The 14854-nt window shown below is 53.6% G+C and overlaps 1 protein-coding gene and 1 long non-coding RNA gene across 2 annotated transcripts; both read right to left on the bottom strand.

Moving 5' to 3' along the window:
• Positions 1 to 2559: 2559 nt before the first annotated feature.
• On the bottom strand, positions 2560 to 3725 carry LOC134809760 (uncharacterized). Its single transcript, XR_010156231.1, has 3 exons — positions 3500 to 3725; positions 3259 to 3337; positions 2560 to 3151 (listed from the first exon to the last, which is right to left on the bottom strand). It is a non-coding gene; the product is annotated as an uncharacterized LOC134809760 (long non-coding RNA).
• A 33-nt stretch (positions 3726 to 3758) lies between these two features.
• On the bottom strand, positions 3759 to 12593 carry LOC134809757 (carboxylesterase 3-like). The gene is made up of 10 exons (XM_063808436.1): positions 12037 to 12593; positions 11791 to 11929; positions 11484 to 11617; positions 10909 to 11062; positions 10692 to 10796; positions 9080 to 9181; positions 8560 to 8700; positions 5596 to 5710; positions 5395 to 5478; positions 3759 to 3856 (listed from the first exon to the last, which is right to left on the bottom strand). The coding sequence occupies exons 1-10, from the start codon at positions 12285 to 12287 to the stop codon at positions 3759 to 3761; spliced, it is 1323 nt and encodes a 440-aa protein (XP_063664506.1). The 5' UTR covers positions 12288 to 12593.
• Positions 12594 to 14854: the final 2261 nt, after the last annotated feature.

The following is a 14854-nucleotide window of genomic DNA, read 5'->3' as shown; positions in this document are numbered from 1 at the left end:
ATCTAGAGCCCACCAGTGCCTCTCCATCCACCTGGCAGCCCACCCTGGTCCCCTCCCTGTTCTCCCTGCTCTCCCCCTCCTCTCCCCTCTCCCAGCCACCCTCCTCCATACAACAGGGCTTCCATGAGCGTCAAGTCCCTGCCGCCCCCCGTCACAGCCCACAAGTCCTCTCACGTCTGCTCTTTGCTGACCTCTCCAGCCCTGCAGAACTGCGATTCCTCAGCACATTGCATCCTTCAGGCCTCTGCTCCTGTTGTTCCCTCTGCCAGTCACGCCCTTGCCTCGCTCCCCACCCTTCCAGTCTTCTATGCTGGTCTACACAGTTGAGTAACCTCTGTTTATTCCTCGGGTCTCAGCTGACATGTCCCTCCTTCCTTGTCTCCCAAGTCTGGGCTGGTCTACGTCTCTGTGTCCTCACAGCCCTTCATGTCCCAGATACACACTGCATTATTGGGGCCTGTTTTGTTTTGTTTTGTTTTCTTTTTGAGACAAGGTCTCACTCTGTCACCCAGGCTGGAGTGCAGTGGTGTGATCTTGGCTCACTGCAACCTCTGCCTCCCGGGTTCATGTGATTCTCCTGGCTCAGCCTCTCTAGTAGCTGGGACTACAGGTGCACACTAGCACACCAGGCTAATTTCTGTATTTTTAGTACAGACAAGGTTTCGCCATGTTGGCCAGGCTGGTCTCAAACTCCTGACCTCAGGTGATCCGCCCGCCTCAGCTTCCCAAAGTGCTGGGATTACAGGCATGAGCCACCGTGCCTGGCCAGGGCCTGTCTACTTGTCAGGCTCTACCAGCTTATGGGGATGAACTTCCCTGGTGGAAGGAAGGGGATGAGAGTAGCAGGACTTCAGTGGCACGTGGAAAACTTGGATTTGTCCTAAGGGAGACAGGGAGTCACCAGGAGCTTTCAAGCAGGGGAATGACATGACTCAGAGCCCTTCTGGCTTTCTGTCTCTCCTTCCTCCCCAAAATGGACTTCCCAGAACAGAGCTGGTTCCAGTTGGAAATGAAAATGCTGGCCGGGTGCGGTGGCTCACGCCTGTAATCCCAGCACTTTGGGAGGCCGAGGCGGGTGGATCATCTGAAGTCAGGAGTTCGAGACCAGCCTGGCCAACATGGTGAAACCCTGTCTCTACTAAAAATACAAAAAATTAGCTGGGCGTGGTGGTGGGAGCCTGTAATCCCAGCTACTTGTGAGGCCGATGCAGGAGAATCGCTTGGACTTGGGAGGTGGAGGTTGCAGTGGGCTGAGATCGTGTCATTGCACACCAGCCTGGGCAACAAGAGTGAAACTCCGTCTCAAAAAAAGACAGAAAGAAAGAAAGAAAAAAGAAAATGAAAATGCTTTTCATGCACCCATCAGCAGCCAGCAGCTCAGTCTGACTGAGGAAGGGCATTTGTGGGACTGGAGCTGGTAGGATGGCATAACGGGGGCAGGGAAGACTCTGGGATATATGCTGAAATCCAGGTAGGTGTTGGCTGGGCACAGTGGGTCACACCTGCAATCCCAGTGTTTTGGAAGGCCGAGCCTTTTGGAAGGCCAAGCCCAGTGTTTTGGAAGATCATTTGAGGCCAGGAGTTTGATGCCAGTCTGGGCAACATGGTGAGACCCTGTCCCTACAAAAACAAAAAATTATCCAGGCATGGTGACACTCGCCTGTAGTCCCAGCTACTTGGGAGGCTGAGGTGGGAGAATCGCTTGATCGAGTTTGAGGCTGCAGTGAGTTCGAGGAGTTCAAGGCTGCAGAGAGCTACAATGGTGCCACTGCAGTCCAGCATGCACAGCAGAGTGCACCCTGTCTCTAAAACAAAAACAAAAACCAACCCAGGTGTTTTAAGGTAGTGGTACATTGATCCTCAAAGCAAGAAATGTTTACTCCCACTCTGAAAACCTCTTGGTGCTTTTCACCTTTTGCAGCCCGAGTGGTTGGGTCTCTTCTTTTCTCTGTGACAATAGCCCAACTGATGCCCTTGTCCAGATGTCCTCCCCTGGCCTGTCCTGCTGTGTCTTGGTGGGTGCTCTTGGAGCTGTGCTGAGCTCCCCAGAAACTGGTCTCCCCAAGCCAGGAAGGGAGGGAGGACCCAGCACTTGGGGCTGGGAGCTGGCATCCAGCGTCCTGAGGGTCAGGGCTGGAATTGGTGAGGGTCAGGTCTGGGTGACACTCATGGCCCTGCTGGATTCTGTTGTCTTGTGCAGGGGCCAGGACTGGGCAGCAGAGAGGAGGAGATCCCTCCCACCCTAGTCCAGGCCTTAGTCAGGGGCTAAGGTCTGGTCTAGGCTGGATCCCCTGGTGCCCGAGGACTTCTCCCATCCCAGGTCTCTGCCATTGGCATGCACCCTTCTGGCCAGGGTGGACAATGTCAGTGGGGGCCTCAGTATGGCTTTGACACCTGAAGGCTCTGGGTTCAAGTTCAGCAGCTGCCATTCCCATACTCTGTGTTTCACTCACTCACTCAGCAAACATCCCCTAACTCCAGGTCCCACCCAATCCTGGTGTGGGTGACAGAGTGGGGTTAGGCTAATCCCCACTTTCAGAGAGCTCCTCTGATGGGGAGACAGACACAGACACAGTGCTAGCCTTGGGTGGACTGTGCTCTAATGGATGCAGACTCGGGGCTGCACAGCCCAGAGAAAGCAGGGAAGGCTTCCTGGGGGAGTGAGTCCTCCAGGAAGCTAGAGGAATGTGCTAGAACCTACCACAACAAAAGCAGGAAAGGCACTTCAGGGAGAGGGAAGAACTTGTACAATGGCCCAGAGGTGGGAGGCAGCCTTATGACATTTCAAAAGAGCATAATGCCAGTCACAGAGCGGCCGACGCTTTAAGGAACATGACTCCATGTGGGGCTGGTTGAGATTAAAGTCTCAGCAGGGGGAGAGGCGGGCTGCCCTGCTGGGACTCTGCCACCACTTGAAGAGTGGTTTGCCCCAGCCAAGAAGGTTCAGACCTGGCCTCAGAGGTCCTCCTGGGCCTTCCTGTTCTTCTATTTCTGGTGCCACTGTTGTATCTTGCTGGGGAGCGTCTCTGACCAGAACTGCATCCAGGCCTCCCTGAACTTCTGTCCGGCCTGTGGCACTGGGTTGATCTCCAGATATTGTTCCGCCTGGTTGAATCGGGGCCAAGGAGGCAGACCCTTGCTATTGGGGTCCCTGGGTGGGAGGAATGAATGAGGACCAAGGCTTCCTGTGCTGTCCCCTAGAGGGTCTGACCTGAGCATCCCAGGCCCAAAGCGAGCGATGCCCTGTCACTCACTCACCCTGTCCGGGCAAAGTGGGTCCACTGGGCCATCATGGTGAGGCTTAGCTGCTTCTCCTCCTCTGTGGCCTCTGGAAAGGCTGGAAAGGTGAGAGGGACAGAACTGAACGAGAGTCAGGTGGGACCTGGAAGGGACCCAAGAATCCTCAGTGCTGACTGGAGACCCGTGTTCCCACAAGCCCTGCCCAGGCCCTTTGGAGTCTGGCAGCCTAGGGATCACATGTCTGTCAGTCTGTCCTCACCCAGGCGGGAGCTCTAATCCATGAGGAAGGGACCTCCAAACACAAAAGCACCCTCAGCCGCATGATCAGCCTTCACCCAGGCGGGAGCTCTAATCCATGAGGAAGGGACCTCCAAACACAAAAGCACCCTCAGCCGCATGATCAGCCTTCACCCAGGCGGGGTTGATCTTCACAAAAGAACTGGGTCGATGCTGGAACTCATAGAAAAACACAGGGCTTCCAGAATCTACAAAGAAAGGATGGGATGGGAGTTAGGCACTCATGGCCTGATTCGATGCTGCCTTTGGCAGCACATGCTCATAATAACATCAATTTCCATGATGATGATGATGATGATGATGATGATAAAATGACTAGCTGCAAACATTTACTGAGTGCTTGCTAGGTGACAGGCACCATTCTCTGTGCTTTGTGTCATCATTTTAATTTAATTTAATATTTTTATTTTAATCTCTGAAATGGTCTGGCTGTCGACCATGCTGGAGTGCAGTGGCATGATCACAGCTCACTGCAGCCTGAGACTCCCATGCTCAAGTGATCTTCCCACTTCAGCTTCCCAAGTATCTGGGACTACAGGTGTGTACCACCATGCCCGGCTAATTTTCAAAAAATTTGTGTAGAGATTGGGGTCAATATGTTGCCCAGGCTGGTCTTGAACTCCTGGGCTCAAGCAATCCTCCCACTTCTCCCAAAGTACTGGGATCACAAGCTTGAGCCACCCACCGCGCCTGGCCAATGTCATCATTTATTGAATCCCCATCACAATAGATTAGATTCTGTATTAATAGAATTAATAGATTAGATTATATTATTATTTCCATTTTACAAAGGAGGAAACTGAGGCTCAGAGTGGGTAGGTATCTTTCCCAAGGTCACCTTGGCATAAGCTCAGGTTTGGAGTCAAATCTTAGCTCTGCAACCACTGCTTGGCTGTGTGATCTCAGACAGGTGGCTAAACCTCTCTGAAAGTCAGTCTCTGCCTGGCAGCCTATGTGAAGTCCCCAGCAAAGGGTCTGGCCTAGAAGCAGGTGCTTGGTTGAAGTTAACTGGGAAGTAAGTGAGAGCAGAAATGATAGGGGCTCCCCTCAGCTCCAGAGGGCAGTGATGAGATTGTGTGAATGGGAAGGGTTCTGGGGCTTCCAAAGAAGGGAAATGGACAAAGGTTTAACAGCCCCTGGTATTGAGATCCCAGGTAGACTCTTCAAATGCAATGTCTAGTCTCCTTACAACAGCCCAGGTGAGTGGGCAGTATCATCCCCATGTGTAGATGAAGAGATGGGCTTAGAGGGGATAGGATAACTGGGCAAGTGCCCAGGGCTGGGATTTGGCCCCAGGTCTATCTAGCTCCACGTGTGACAGCTGAGGCTCTGGGGTCAGACAGAACTGGCTTAAACTCTGCCTCTGCCTCTTCCCCACCATGACACCTCAAGCCTCAGTTTCCTCATGTGTAAAATGGGGCTAGTGAAAATTCCTCTGTAAAGAGTTGCAGTGCCGGGCACGGTGGCTCCACGCCTGCAATCCCAGCACTTTGGGAGGCCGAGGCGGGTGAATCAGCTGAGGTCAGGAGTGTGAGACCAGCCTGGCCAACATGGTGAAACCCTGTCTCTACTAAAATACAAAAATTAGCTGGGCATGGTGGCAGGCGCCTGTAATCCCAGCTACTCAGGAGGCTGAGGCAGGAGAATCGCTTGAATGAGGGAGGTGGATGTTGCAGTGAGCCGAGATTGGGCCACTGCACTCCAGCCTCGGCGACAGAGCAAGACTCTGTCTCAAAAAAAATAAAATAAAATAAAATAAAATAAAAAAGAAAGAAAAGAAAAGATAAAAGAGTTGCAATGAGGATTGAAGGAGATGAATCCCTCTCCCGGCGCTCAGTGCACCATAGTCCCTGGCACGTAATATGTGCTCATTAATGGGCAGTTTCACGTTGACGATGATGGTGATGATGGTTTTCCTTTGAGAACCACACTGGCTCATATCTAAGGAGATTCCGGAGTGGAAGTAAAATTGATCAGTTAGACAAAGGGGCTTGGTGGTAGGTGGATAGCTGTGGGTGTCGGAAGTAGGAGCAGAGACTGTGCTGTTGGATGGGATACCCACTAGCCTCCTTCCTTCTGCCTCTTGTCTCACCAGACTGGTCAAGACGGGTGTTGAGATGGCCAGCATGTCCTCCCGGCTCATCTGCTCCATTGTATCCAGGAGACCCAAGCCCTGTGTGGACACCAAGGCCCTCTCAGTGGAGGCTGAACTCCGGCTCACCCCGACTCCCAGCCCTGGGCAAGAGTGTTCACAGTCCTGAGGCCAGAAACTCATCATGGAGCACTTGGCCAAAATGGGGCCGAAAAGTCCACAGACCCAAAAAGATAAACCTCCAATTGGTGGGAGGTGGTGGGTGTGGGTGGGGAGAGCAGCCCCAAATACAACAGGTAAGTGGTTAAAGGCAACTGTAGAGAATGAAAGAATTTCTTCAACATTTTTTTTTTTGAGACAGAGACTCACTCCGTTGCCCAGGCTGGAGTGCAGTGGCGCAATCTTGGCTCACCGCAAACTCCACCTCCTGGGTTCAAGCTATTCTCCTGTGTCAGCCTCCCAAGTAGCTGGGACCGCAGACATGCACCACCGTGCCGGGCTAATTTTTGTATTTTTAGTAGAGGTGGGGTTTTGCCATGTTGGCCAGGCTGGTCTCACACTCCTGGCCTTGGGTGATCCGCCTGCCTTGGCCTCCCAAAGTGCTGGGATTAAAGGCATGAGCCACCGGGCCCAGCCTGAGTCACCCAACTTCTAAGAAACATTCTCAGCAACAAGTCCTGGGCACAGCCTTCCACACCAGGCAGATCTCCCCAGGTCCTGGGGCACAGCCAGGTTGGGGTTCCCTTGGTTTCACTCATACAACTGTAAGTTGATGGTGTGGGGTAAAGGCTGCCTGCCAGAGTCGAGGGCATTGACCTGAAAACTTTTACAAGCTTTGTCTTTTGTGAGACAGTGTCTCACTCTGTCACCCAGGCTGGAGTATAGTGGCACAGTCTCGGCTCACTGCAGCCTCTGCCTCCTGGGTTCAAGTGATTCTTGTGCCTCAGTCTCCTGAGTAGCTGGGATTACAGGCATGCACCACCACGCCCAGCTAATTTTTGTATTTTTAGTACAGATGGGGTTTCACCATGTTGGCTAGGCTGGTCTCAAACACCTGACTTCAAGTGACCCACCCACCTCAGCCTCCCTAAGTGCTGGGATTACAGGCATGAGCCACCGCACCTGGCTTAAGCTTTGTCTTTGAATGTCAAGATTGCATGAGCCTCTCTCTCACATACCAAGGGACCAATATGAGGGGATTGATTCCGAAGGGCTAACTCAGAGGACAAAAGCCATGGATATGAAGACATTCACTGCGTTATTAGCTTCAGTGGTAAAAACTAGAAGTTGCCAGGGCTGGGTGTGGCCTCGTGCCTGTAATCCCAGCACTTTGGGAGGCCAAGGCTGGTGGATCACCTGAGTTCAGGAGTTCCAGATCAGCCTGACCAACATGGAAAAACCCCATCTCTACTAAAAAAAAAATACAAAAAATTAGCCAGGCATGGTGGCAGATGCCTGTAATCCCAGCTACTCAGGAGGCTGAGGCTGGAGAATAGCTTGAACCCGGGAGGCAGAGGTTGCCGTGCGGTGAGCTAAGATCGCGTCATTGCACTCCAGCCTGGGCAACAAGAGCAAAACTCCATCTCAAAAACAAAACAAACAAACAAACAAAAAAACTAGAAGATGCCCAAATGCCAAGATGAAAGAACAATGTAATGAGACGCTCCATTTGTGGAAGATTTGCAGCCATTAAAAGTGGTTGCTGGCTGGGTGCTATGGCTCATGCCTGTAATCCCAGCACTGTGGGAGGTTGAGGCAAGAGGATTGCTTGAGGCCAGGTGCTCTAGACCAGCTTGGGCAACAGAGGGAGACCTGCCTATACACGGAAAAACAAAAAAGTTAGCAGAGTGTGGTGGCACAGATCTGAGGCCCCAGCTACTCAGGAAGCTGGGAGGATTGCTCGGGCCTGAGAGGCTGAGGCAGTAGTAGGTCATGATGGCGCTGCTGCACTGCAGCCTGGATGATGGATCGAGACTCTGTCTCAAAAAACAAACAAACACACAAACAACAACAACAACAGAAATGGATTGCTTTGTCTTAGGGTGTGCAATGGGCCAAGACGAAAAAAAAAAAAAAAAAAAGAAAAGTGAAGAAAATGATTGCTGTGAAGATGGGTAGAAGAATAAGAATGACAGAAACAAGATGCTTGGGATGAAAGCACAGTGCTGACTCTTGTGGGAAGTTCTATGCACCTGGAAAGGACTGGAAGGGACTTGGCTTGTGAGGTCCCCGGTGGCTTCATATCTAAAACCTGAGAGTCTTAGTCAATTGCTCTGGCACAGAGTCACAGTAACCAGTCTCAAAGAGCCTGATGTATAAACCAGACGCCAAGGCAGGAATATGCTGCCCAGATCAGCACTGCCCAGAAGGCCAGTTTGTGCAAAAGCCTGGCTCCCCAAAAGAAAACATTTGCTTTATTGAAGTGGCCCACGCATGTAATCCCAACACTTCAGAAGGCCAAAGCAGGCAGATTACATGAGGTCAGGAGTTCAAGACCAGCCTGGCCAACATGGTGAAACCTCATCTCTATAAAAATACAAAAATTAGCCGGGTGTGGTGGCATGTGCCTGTAATCCCAGCTGCTTGGGAGGCTGAGGCAGGAGAAACTCTTGAACCCAGGAGGTGGAGGTTGAAGTGAGCTGAGATCGCACCACTGCACTCCAGCCTGGGCGACAGAGTGAGACTCTGTCTCAAAAACAAACAAACAAACAAAAACAAAACAAAACAAAACAAAACAACAACAACAACACAACAAAACAAAGCTGGGTGACCTTGGGCAAGTCCCTCAAACCTTTCTGGGCCTCTGCTTTCTCACGTATCAAATGGGAGTAACGGGAGTGCTCGGTTCACAAGGCTGTAGTGTTGATGCTGGGGTGGGAGGTACTGGCTGGGGCAGGGCCTTGAAGGGCACAGGGGCGGGAGCAACTCACCCTGGGGATGAGCCAGCTGAACTCATGGTTGTTGACACCCATGAGGAAGGGCACAGAGTGGAAGGGCTTCTCCTTCAGGAGTTCCTTGGGGCTTTTGGGGAAGACAGTGCCATCAACGGTGAGAGGATAGATAGTAATTTTCTGCAGGAGAAAGCAATGCAGGAGGCTCCCAAGTTAGGATCAAGCCTCAAAGGCTAGGACCCCAGGAGCCACTAAGCCGCAGGCCTGAGTGGCTGAGCCTGGAGGGAAAGTGAAGGGATGTAGATCACCAGGGCTAAGGGGGTCGGGGCAACCGGGAGATCAGGGCAACAGATGTTTCCAGTGTCTTTCCTAGAAGACAAGCCTGCTGTAGGGATGGAGATGGCCCTCCATTTCTGTCTCCAAGCCCTCAGCCCCTTCCCCTCATGAGCTGCTGTCCCCAGCCCCACCTGGGAGTAGACTGCCCCTCTGCTCCTGCAAGGGATGGATAGAACCCCCTCTGTGCCATTGTCTGGCACCATCCCCAAAAGGGTGGCCATACCAGCTTCTTGCTAAGGACCAGCTCTTCTCCTTCCTTCTGCCGAAGGCACTGCACCATCTCAGCCGGGGAGCTGGAGCTGCAGGCCAAGGTGTTTGTGATTTTCTGGGGACAAATGAAAGAGGCATGTCTCCCTCTCAGCCACTCAGCCCCACTTTGCAGCCTTCTGCCTCCCACAGAGAGGGTGCAACTGTAGGATAGCTGGACGTGATGTCACAGATCGGCCCCGAGACTGGTCATAGACTTGCCACCACTCCTGAGAAGCTTGCCCTGCCTGTCAGCTTGGGTGGTCCCAAGGGCCCCCTTGCATCCCCTATTATACCATAACTTTATTATCTGGGGGAATGGGGGCACTGAGTCCTCACTGCCCTCTAAGAATAGTGTCATTATCTTTTATTGATTTTTTTTGAGACCGACTCTCGCTCTGTCGCCCAGGCTGGAGTGCAGTGGCGTGATCTCAGCTCACCACAAGCTCTGCCTCCGGGGTTCATGCCGTTCTCCTGCCTCAGCCTCCTGAGTAGATGGGACTACAGGCACCTGCCACCACACTCGGCTAATTTTTTGTATTTTTAGTAGAGATGGGTTTTCACCATGTTAGCCAGGATTGCCTCGATCTCCTGACCTTGTGATCCACCTGCCTCAGCCTTGCACTGTTTTTCTTTGGACAGAGGAGAGACAGGGAATCACCTCAAGTCTGTGGTTGAGAAAATCTCTCCTGGCCATGGGGAGAGGATGGGTTAGGGAGGTTGAGAGGTGGATGTTGTTGTCCATACAAGAGTCAACATGCCCATGCAGAAGTTCCAGAATCATCTTGTACCCAGTGGTTACAATGCCCAGCCCACTCTGCCTTGGCCACCATCTGGGGCCAAGTGAGGGAACTGACCCAGCCTTCCAAATCCTGCTCACATTTGCCCCCTCTCCCCCCAATGGCTCTATCCCTATTCCATCCTGTCTCTTTCTCCTGGACTCTGCCCTGATCATTTCACTGGCCTCTTGATCTTCAGGACAGCTCCCTCCAACCCACCTTCTTCTCCAAGTAGCTCAACCTTGTCATTGCCCAACTTCTTCCTGCCCTCTGGATAAAGTCCAGATTCCCAGGCATGGCCCCCACTTCTTCAGCACCTTCACTTCCTGCCCTGTTCCCTAACCTGCGAGCTTGCTGCTGCAGGACCTGTCACTCTCTCCCACACCTGCAGCCTTTGCAGATGCAGTTCCCACTGTGACTTCCCTCCCCTGGATTCTCTTCACAAGGCCTTACAATGAGGATGTAGGGTGGGGATCTGGAGCCTGAATGGAGAGCTCTCAGGCAGCAGGTGGCTGGCAATGGAGACCCCCTCCACCATGCTGCCTGGGGCAGAGAGGGGTGCTCCCCCACCCTGGAGAAAGGACCAATGATGATATGCTTCAGGGTGGCCTCCTTCAGGAAGCCCTCCCTGACTGCCAACATGCTGGAATGCAGCAGTTGTTTCCTCTGATGCTCTTTCATCTTATTGGGCTCCTCTTTGCTAACAGGGAGCTCCCTGCCGGCAACCCCCACTACTCTGAGACCCCAGGGCCAGCACAGAGTGGGGTATGGGAGGCACACATACAGTAACAGAGGGAAGGAAATGCAGACCTGAGCTAGGGGCCAGGGGTGAGACTCGATGATCCCTGGGGTGGTGATGACCCCACTCTGTGTGATGGCTCTGTGGAACAGCCCTGCAGCCATCGGGGACAGGACCTGGGTGCATTGGAGAGAGTAGGTGGCTGTCAGAGGAGGGCAGAGGAGCTGGGAGTTCTGAGACCACCGGAGCCCTCCTGGCCACCATCGCTAGCCCCCTATGGTGACTTACCAGGCCAGAGATGATGCTTCCACCGGCAGATCCACCATAGATGGTGACACAGTTGAGGTCACCCCCAAATGGGGTGATGTTTCCTTGCACCCAGCGCAAAGCAGCTACCACATCTAGGAAGCCCTGGTTGCCAGGTGCATGCTCATCTCCAGTGCTGGGGGCAGTGTTGGGGCAATGGTTAGTTCAGCCTGGCTCCTCGCCAGCCTCTGCAGGTTTGCTTTGAATTAGCCACCAGGATGCCAGACCTTTCTCTGCTCCCCAGGTCTGGCCGGTCTGGGAGCCATGGTTGGCATCTCCACAGCCTGTTGCTCTTTGTCCCATATCCTGCTGGAACCTGGGCTTCAGCCCAGGAATCAATGCCCTCTGTCCAAGGGACCAAGTTCACTGTATAATTCTGGCTTTGGCTGGACCCCTCTCCCAGGGTGGAGGCTTGGGGGGTGCCCTTCTCTGCCCCAGACAGCATGGGTAAGCGGCCCTCCATTCAGGTTCCGGACCCCAGCCTAGATCCCCAGTTGCTCTGGTGAGCTGGCCTCTCCCCGGTGCAGGCAGTGCTCTGGCCAGGCCTGTCATCTCACCTGAAGAAGCCAAGGACCCCAAGGCGGTACTGGACTGTAACCACCACCACATCCCCATAGGCAGCCAGGGCTGATCCATTGTAGCAGGTGGCAGTGCCAGTTATCAGAGCGCCTCCATGGACCCATACCATGACCTGCAGAGGTGGCCATGGGGCACTGACCCCCAAGCTCCTGAGACCTTAGCTGCCCACCTGCCAGCCCAGGGCAGTCTCAGGACCTCTAGGGTGCTTTGGAAACAGGGACGGGGAGGGGACAGGTGGGCATAGGGGAGCTGGATCAGGTGGACAGGGCCCTCTGGGGTGCCTACTGGCCTACCGGCCCCTGCGGGGGCCTCAGCTGGGCTATAGATGTTGAGCACCAGGCAGTCCTCTGAAACAGAGAAGATCTGCTGTTTTCTGTTGAGGACAAATCTGCTGTTGTTCATGCTCTCCACGTCTTGTAGGCACCTGTGGCCAAGGGTGGGCCTGAGGTCAAGCTGTTCAGCCCCACAAGCCCCAGCAGCAGGATTCTCCTGCAACCTGCCTGTTTGCCCGCCTCCACCAGCACTACTCACATTGGGGGCACAGTGCTGGCATCCCGCACACCCTCCCAGGGCTGTGCTGGGCGTGGGGCTGAGAACCGGTTAGGCCCCAGTGGCGGCTGTGCAAATGGAATGCCCAGAAAGACATTCACAAGGCGGTCTGTGCCCTTCACGCCCACCTGCCGGCCTCGCACACGACCCAGGGTGGTGTCTACTTCAGGCTGAGCAACTTCGGGCCCTGAGGGAAGGACAGAAAGGCCACGGGGTGAGTTTGCAGCCCCCATGAGGGGAAGGAGTGAAAGACAAACCCTCAGGCTGTTCTCAGTACTTACCACACAGCATCTTGGTAACCTTCCCAGCAATCCGGTGAGCCTGGTCTTAGGTTGACGCCCAACTTCCTCCTCCCTGCCTGCCTGAGAGTCACTACCACTCCACTCCTGGCCAGACCGGGCCTGCCACTAGGGCCTTGAGCCTTGGGGCCAGCCACTTGCCCATTTCTTTGTTTTTATTTTTTGCGTTTGAGACAGGGTCTAGCTCTGTTGACCAAGCTGGAGTGCAGTAGCACGATCTTGGCTCACTGCAACCTCTGACTCCCAGGTTCAAGCAACTCCAGGGCCTCAGCCTCCTAAGTAGCTGGGATTACAGGTGTGCACCACAACGCCTGGCTAATTTTTGTATTTTTAGTAGAGACAGGGTTTCATCATGTTGGCCAGGCTGGTCTCGAACTCCTGACCTCAAGTAATCCATCCACCTGGGGCTCCCAAAGTGCTGGCATTACAGGCATGAGCCATCATGCCCAGCCCTGAGTTATTTCTTAAAAAATAGAGATGGGGTCTCATTATGTTGCCCAGGCTGGTCTCAAACTTCTGGGCTCAAGCAATCCTTTCGCCTCAGCCTCCCCAAGTGCTGGGATTACAGGTGTGAGCCATCATGCCCAGCTGGCACCATGTTTCTTGTATGGCCTGCAGAACTGTGGGCTAATTAAACTTCTTTTCTTTGTGAGTTACCCAGCTTCCTGTATTCTTTTACAACAACACAAACAGACTAAGACTGGAGGACTCCCTCTCCCAGGCTAGACAATTCCTAGAGATAGGAGGCAGCTCTCTGGGGAGTTGGAATTGGCAGGCAACTCTCTAGGGAACAAAGGCAAACCAGTCCAGAGCCATACCCAACCACCGCCTTTATACAGCTCTGAGCTCCTGGCTGCCTGCCATCCACCAGCCATAATCACCACAGAGCCAGGTACCAGGAAGCTGGCTGGGGACAGCCCCTTTCCCCAGAGCATGCTGCCAATCATAAACCTCTTTAGCCTGCCTTGCCTATTCCTTCCCGCGGCAACCGTGGCAAAGGGGCTTGCCCACATTTTCCCCCTGCCCCCTCTGCCTCCTGGCCGATGCCACCTGGTGCTTCCCTCTGTGGCCCTGTGTGGCATGGCCTGCTTCCTGTTCACAGGGAACTACAAGCAAACTCCTTCCCTCATGATAGTCATTTGCATATCTGCTTGTCTTACTATACTTCATTAAAACAAATCTCAGGCCCCCTTAAGACATAAAGACAGGCCAGGTGCGGTGGCTCACACCTGTAATCCCAGCACTTTGGCAGGCCGAGGCAGGTGGGTCACCTGAGGTCAGGAGTTTGAGACCAGCTTGGCCAACATGGTGAAACCCCATCTCTGCAAAAAAAAAAAAAAAAAAAATTAGCCGGCCATTGTGGCAGGTGCCTGTAATCCCAGCTACTCAGGAAGCTGAGGCAGAAGAATGGCTTGAACCTGGGAGGTGGAAGTTGCAGTGAGCCGAGATCACGCCACTGCACTCCAGTCTGCGTGACACAGCGGGACTGTCTCCAAACAAACAAAAAACCATAAAGACAATCATGGCCCCTGGCAGGGCTGCCCTTGGCGATCATTCAAGAAAGCAAGAGTAGATCGGGTGCAGTGGCTTATGCCTGTAATCCCAGCACTTTGGGAGGCCAAGGCAGGTGGGTCACCTGAGGTCATGAGTTTGAGACCAGCCTGGCCCACATGGTGAAACCCCATCTCTGCTAAAAATACAAAAATTAGCCGGCCATGGTGGCAGATGCCTGTAATCCCAGCTACTCAGGAGGCTGAGGCAGGAGAATCGCTTGAATCCAGGAGGCGGAGGTTGCAGTGAGCTGAGATGGCACCATTGCACTCCAGCCTGGGTAACAAGAGCAAAACTCCTTCTCAAACAACAAAAACAACAAAAACAACGAAACAAATATAGCAAGAGCAGAGCGCCTGCCCAGAGAGAATGCACAACCCCTGGTCTGCCTCCAAACAGGACTCTTTCCTGAGCGGTCTGCCCACTGCTCCCTGTCCCTGTCTCACTCTTGACTCCTCCACACCAAGTCCCTCTGCAGGCCCAGCAGGTGTGTCTTACCAGTGGCTGTGGCAGGGCATGGCAGGAGCAGACAGACCACCCCGACCAGGACCCTGGACTCCACTCTCACTGCTCTCTCCATTCTCCTTACAACTGGTTTGACAGAAGCTTCAGAAGGTGGAATAAGATCCCTGCCCTTCAGCACCACCGATCTCTAAAGGGCTGTGATATAGAACCTCCAAGGACAGTGCCACCTAGCTGGTGGCCAGCCCCATGATCAGGCTGAGCCAGAGGCAGGGCTAGATGAGTGCCCTGCAGAGGCCTGGTTGATATGACAGCCCTCCCCGACCCACTGTTTTCAAATTCCAGCTCTCCTGACTTGGTGATCTCCATGAAATCCTGTGTGTTCATCCCAAGATGACCACATCACTGACCCTAGGATGTGGTGGCCACTGACCCTGGGGTGCCACTCTGAGTGGGCAACCTGGCCTGAGGTGAGGGCTTGATATGGT

The sequence above is a fragment of the Pan troglodytes genome, chromosome 23, assembly GCF_028858775.2.
Source record: "Pan troglodytes isolate AG18354 chromosome 23, NHGRI_mPanTro3-v2.0_pri, whole genome shotgun sequence".
Lineage (NCBI taxonomy): Eukaryota > Metazoa > Chordata > Mammalia > Primates > Hominidae > Pan > Pan troglodytes.
Note: the sequence above shows the minus strand (reverse complement) of the source record. Positions and strands in the feature narration are given on the sequence as shown.

Coding starts and splice junctions, on each gene's coding strand:
- LOC134809757 (XM_063808436.1), bottom strand. CDS start 12,287: ATGGGGGCTGCAAACTCACCCCGTGGCCTTTCTGTCCTTCCCTCAGGG. Junction 11,618..11,790: donor CCGCAGGGGCCGGTAGGCCA/GTAGGCACCCCA, acceptor CCACCTCTGCAG/GTCATGGTATGGGTCCATGG. Junction 5,711..8,559: donor TCAGCTGGCTCATCCCCAGG/GTGAGTTGCTCC, acceptor GTGTCCACACAG/GGCTTGGGTCTCCTGGATAC.